At 36.9% G+C, this 6,247-nt stretch overlaps 1 protein-coding gene across 1 annotated transcript; it reads right to left on the bottom strand.

The window, feature by feature from the left end:
- Window positions 1–1,478: 1,478 nt before the first annotated feature.
- Window positions 1,479–2,680, bottom strand: LOC137003463 (C-C motif chemokine 8-like). Its single transcript, XM_067363635.1, has 3 exons — window positions 2,569–2,680; window positions 2,299–2,413; window positions 1,479–2,160 (listed from the first exon to the last, which is right to left on the bottom strand). Exons 1-3 carry the CDS (start codon window positions 2,636–2,638, stop codon window positions 1,956–1,958), a joined length of 390 nt encoding a protein of 129 aa, XP_067219736.1. The 5' UTR covers window positions 2,639–2,680; the 3' UTR covers window positions 1,479–1,955.
- Between the last annotated feature and the right edge of the window lie 3,567 nt (window positions 2,681–6,247).

Genomic DNA, 6,247 nt, shown 5'->3' with positions numbered 1-6,247 from the left:
GGAACCAAATAAATAAGCGAGGAATAATGCTTATATTAAACAGAGAACATTCATTAACCAAACGAATAAGACACCATGCTGATCTGTGCAGAGCTTCAGTTTTTAACTGTGTCTGTTCTCTAACTGCAGTAAGTGATTTTTATTTGGCCTTCTAAAACAACGGTGTTGAGCAATGCCGCGGTGGGCATGTGATATAATCAGAGTGCGGCTGAACACTGTGAATAACACCAACTATCACAGCAAGCTTAAAGAGGGGACTCAAAATTTCTAAACTTAAAACTCGTTTTTTTTTTCTTTTTTTTTGCTGCCCCATTTGCATTTGTATTGTTTTACTACTTACACAATTATTTAAGTATATAACATTATATTATTTACAATACAGAACATGGTTTTTAATTATATTTTTTTGGGTGAATGCGATTTACGCCTATGATGGGGATTAAAAAGCTGGTGAACGTTGGATTTTCATCATTATAGGGTGGATGTGTACACACACTGCTGACACACACTTACGTTAAAACGCCTAATAGTGAACTTTGCATTTGCAAACTAAGAATCAAGGCAGCAGGCAATTACACAGTGTAAAATTGCTATTGGAAATAATGGTTTCTAGAGTAAAGAGCAGTATTTTGTGCACCAAGCAAAATAGCATTTTTTTTTACTCTAAAAGTAATTAGTGATAAATGGTATTCATGTGTAAATAAAAGTAATGTGCTTTTTGCACTAAAGGTAAAATATTTAAAATAGCAGGAATTAGTCAGGATGGCTGTTTGAAAAAGACACATATAAGTAGACACTGTATTTGAACTGAGCAGGTACGACGACAACACTGTTTTCTCCAGAGCTGCTGTATAGATAAATGAACTAAAATAATAACTAATGATTTTACACTGGAAATGAATCCGCACTGACCTTACTTAAGCTGGACAATGCCACTAATTTCTGCTGTGCAGCCAAATTATTTTCACTGTGAAGCTGCTTTGACACAATCTGCATTGTAAAAAGCGCTATATAAATAAAGGTGACTATTTTAATTGTTGGTTTAAGGCATATAGTTTAAAATTATTGTTATTGGCATATTGTTTAGTTAGTTGTCTGGGGGATTTTCACATATCAGTTCATTTTACAGTGTATGGTAGAGTTTAGTCAGAAGCTAGATTTGGTTTATCATCACTTAAGATCTTTCATTGCGCACTATGGTTAAACTATTCTGACATATGGCTTTGATCTGTATCTGTTTGCAGAGTGCCTCTGTTTGATAAAAAAAAAAAAAAAAAAAAAAAAAAAAATTTTAAATACCTTAAAAAATATATTATTTAAGTTTACTTTAATTGAACAGGCACTATTTTCTAAATTTGGTGCTACAACTTTCACTTAAAATATTAATACTTAGGAATTAAACACAAGCAGCTCAAATGGTCTGGTACAAATTAGTTTAATTTATTCAACAACATTACCTTTATACACAGAAATACAAAACATTTTAAAAAACATTTTAGACAAATAAAAAAATATAGATATTAATAGATATAAAATATAAAAGTACAATCTTTTGTGTAAGAAAAAAGGGTAACGCTTTAGGGTCCAATTCTCACTATATTAACAAGTTGCTTATAATCATGCATATTACTAGGATATTGGCGAATTATAAGTACTTATAAAACACATTTTAATGCTTTGTTCTGCATTATCATATTTTACATTACTTAATCCTGCCAATACCTAAACTTAACAACCTTACTAACTATTAATATGCAGTAATTAGGAGTTTTTTGAAGCAAAATTTGTAGTTAATAGTGAGAATTGGACCCCAAACTAAAGTGTGACCAAACACTATACATTGATTTTTTTAAACATCACAAACTATAAAGTGAGTCATGTACAATAAAGTGCATGTTATCTCCAAAGAGAAAACCTTTTAAAAAATGCAAAATGATACTGGCCAGTTATAGCAATTATTTTTGTCCAATGGTCTGCGTTTCAATCTGAGCTGATGACCGAGTCATGTTTATGGTTGATGTATTCTTAGGCGGCGCTGTCACAGATCGACGAACTGTCCTTGACTGAGGTTTCTTCTTTTCATCCAGGTACTTCATCGCTTTAATGGCCCATGGTGAGGAGGGATCTGAGCAGATTGTGATCCCTTTGACTGTAAGAAATCTACAGAATGAAACAGAACAGGCTATTATGACAATGTTTCCAGTCACATATGAGGAAAAATAAAGCTTTCATTGTTCCTTTCATTTTACTCTCTTAATAATTCAAGATAAGTCTGCAAAAATCTGAATGGATTCTCACCTCACAGCATTCACAGGGAACACGGGTTTGCGCTGTCGTGTGTAGCTACGCAGATTCCTCACGGGAACTTTAGTATCTGTAGTAGTTAGACAGCTTTCACCTTTAACAATTTCCTCTGGAGATAAAATCAGGACATTAATTTCAATTCAACCTATCACTAAGCAAAAGACCTTACAAATACAATTATCATCACCATATTGTTTAGCATTAGTGAATTCAGTAGCAACACAAAACACGTTCTGAGTATTGGTAAGAATGTGTGAAACCCACCTTGCATTGAGGACGAGACCAGAAGCCACAGCAGCAGAACTGCATGGAAACCCAACATATGCGACTTCATCTTCTAGCTTGGCTGTCACCTGTGATGTGACCCTCGAGAAAGACGGCGTCTATTTAAGCTCAGACCTGAACTGGGACACATGGAACAACCGCCCACTGACACGGCTCCTCTCTCACGCCACCACAGGCAGAAACTGGGGTACTACTGAACAAACCACTACCCAGAACACTGGTTAAGGATTTTACTAGTGAAGACATATGATGACATTATATTTTAATCGCTTGAGGGTGTAATAAAAATGTCAGGTAAACTGATGCTGTCTGTTTGTAGGATGCAGAAACAATTTGAATACAATATACATAAGCTATCAGAGCTGGATTAGAGGACGTCTAACACAATCTGTATTTGAAATAGGTGTTTTGAATGTGTGAAAAGCACATTTCTTTGCTGTACTTTTAACTCTGGTTGATGCATTTCCTGATTTTTTTAGGTCATGGTGGTCTGCTTCTTTTCTCATACCACAAATTGGGGGACTTTACCATGAAGCAGTATCAGAGTGCATATCATGTGGTTGAATGTTTTTAGCAACAAGAAAGTACCCACTGTAACGAACAGTTTGTTCTTAAATGAAGGAGATCAGGGTCCAAATGCAATGTTTTATAATCTCGAAACACACGAACAGAACTGAACATCCAGCGATGCGAAGGCATGTCCCAACAATGAACACTGGAAATGCTAGCATTGCGTCCAAAATTGAGTACTTCCCTATATATTGTAGACTATATGAAAAACAGTATGCCAACAGAGTGTGTCTGAATACATGGTATTCGAAAAAACAGTAGGCAAAAAGTTCCTGGATGAACAACTACTTCTGAAGTGCGCATTCAATGGACACTTTACTATCCCCTTGTGAATGGCAGTGAAGCGTCAGTATGTGATTTCAGACCCAGCATAGGGCTTATATACATAGAGGTAATTTGACTAACAAGATACCTGGAAACAATTAAGGGGGAAACAGGAACAAAGCAAAACTAAAAGTCCACAACACAAGAGCACAAGGACATTTCACCCAGGTGAATGCAGGTGTGTAATGAAGTACATTTGTGCAGGTCATTCCAATGCTATAAAGACCTTTTTTGTGCGCACAATTACATATTCATCCAATTGCTAAGCAAGACCACCTTGGTCAACCAGCTTTACCAGAAAGACCATCCTGGGCAAGCAGTTTCACCATCTTAGGCCGCATTTACACTGCAGATGCCCAATTCTGAGTTTGCATGTTCTTTACAATGACTCATATCCAATATTTACACTATTCATTTGGTGAAACCACCCAAAGTAGACGTACTGATCTGGAAATGCTTAGACTGAAAATGAAGTAAAAACGGCACTGGAAAAATTGCAAGAGTCTTCATCCTCCATTGCAGCATTGAAAAGAGTCATGTGATCATGGTTGGCGCCCACATAAGTTGCCGTCTTTTGCCACCATCGCTTATATGACTTGCATTGACAGAGGAATATCCAATCTGTCTGCTTACAAATGCACATATTGATTCATTTATTTGCACATAAGAATGAGGCCTGAAACGGACCTGAGAATATCGGTATCCATGTGCTTTTTTCCTGCTTTATACACGCTTGTGGGTCATTTTGGATCTGTGCCACATGGGAGGCGAATAAACATCTTTAATCACTTTAATCATGTCATGTAAATGCCTTAGTGTTACTGATGAACACCATGACTGTACTGGTTCATTAACTACAACAACACTTACAGTAATAGAATTAAACCAATCTGGATCAGCATAACAATTCATGTGATCCAGATGAAGGTGGGATATCCAAGTTGAAATTTCCCAGTTGTGTTCCAGTAATATAAAGATATGGCAGAAATAGAGTAGTTTGGTAGTATGCTATTCCAAATCCAGCCATAGAGAAAATTTTGTGTTCTAATGCCAAACATGGCAAAAACATTAAAGTCATGAACATAAAAATGCTCTGATTTGCTTTCTTATATATTATATACTTTAGCAAAGCTATATTTTAGACTACAAATGTCTAATTTAACAAGAATTCAACCACAGGTGAGTCTAATTATTCGTTACACAGGTGACTATAAAAGGGTGTTAAAACCCCATTTCTTACTGTCAGCAATGGCACCACATGGAAGAGAAATGTCACAAGACCTGAAAAAGAAAATAATTTCTTTACACCAGGAAGGTGAAGACTACAAGAAGATCAGCAAAGCTTTACTTATCAGTCAGAAAATTGTAGCAAAAGTGGTACAAAAATTTTAAAAAGATGGAACTGAAACCATCTCACAGAGACGTCCAGGTCGTCCACGGAAGTTAACACCTCGACATCTGATCAGAAAAGTTTATGAAAATCGGCATGCAAGTTCAATGCAGTTATATAAAGTAGTAGAAAGCCAAACTGGGGTGACTATTTCCCGTGACACAATACAGCGTACACTGCAGAAAAATGGCATCATGGGTGCCGTCCACAAAAGACGCCTCTCCTAAAGCCCAGGCACAAAAAAGCCCGTCTAGAGTTTGCCAGGGCCCATGCTGACAAAGATGAAGACTACTGGGACTCTATACTCTGGAGTCATGAGACCAAGATAAATGTTTTTAGAACTGATGGCTTCAAAACTGTATGGAGTCACAAAGGTGAGGAATACAAAGAAAAATGCATGGAGCCTACAGTGAAACATGGTGGTGTCAGTGTCCTTATGTGGAGCTGCAGGAGTGCTGCTGGTGTCGGGAGCTGCATTTCATTGATGGCTTCATGAATTCACAGATGTGCTGCTCCATACTGAAAGAAAAGATGCTACCATCACTCCGTGCACTTTTCCAACATGATCCTAAACGCACATCTAAGGCCACTGTTGGATTTCTGAAGAAGAACAGGGTGAAAGTGATTCAGTGGCTCCTGATCTGAACCCAATCGAACACCTGTGGGGAATTCTGAAGAGACGAGTTGAGCATCACCTTCATCCATCATCCAGTCTCTAAAAGAGCTCATTCTTGAAGAATGGAAAAAGATAGATGTTGCAAAATGTCGCCAACTTGTTCATTCCATGCCTAGAAGACTTGGTGCTGTCATTAAAAATCATGGAGGCCATACAAAGTACTAGATGTAGTAGTTTTTGTTGTGGGGTGTACTCATTTTTGCATCACCCCAATTTGAGTAAAACTGGACAATGTGTAATCTAAGTTATATTACTAACCTTACTTTCATGTTACAAGTTAAACAGATGTTATATTAACACCATCGTAGAAATGACACTGAGGATGTGGTTTGTTTGATCTTCACAAGCCAGACTTTGTGCACAGTTTCAGAGATCCAAGTTGTCCGGAATGCACCATAAGTCGCGGTAAATGAACAACTTGAGTATATTTGTAGGTTTAGGGGTTGCTCACACTTTTGTTGCATTCAAAAATAGGATGCAAGTGAAAGAAAAAAGGTGGAAATGTCTCACGACAGATGGCACAGCAGTAAAATACTTTTTAGAGCTAATTTTTAAGAACTTTTGTCAGAGACGCATGATGCTATTAACACATTAACATTTTTTATTACTGTGAAGCTACTTTAAAACAATGTGCGCTGTCACTAAATAAAAGTGACTTGACAACATCTGTTTGAAATACAGATTGTGTTAGATGTCCA

Source organism: Chanodichthys erythropterus, chromosome 16, assembly GCF_024489055.1.
Source record: "Chanodichthys erythropterus isolate Z2021 chromosome 16, ASM2448905v1, whole genome shotgun sequence".
NCBI lineage: Eukaryota > Metazoa > Chordata > Actinopteri > Cypriniformes > Xenocyprididae > Chanodichthys > Chanodichthys erythropterus.
This window is presented reverse-complemented; position numbering and strand designations above follow the sequence as displayed.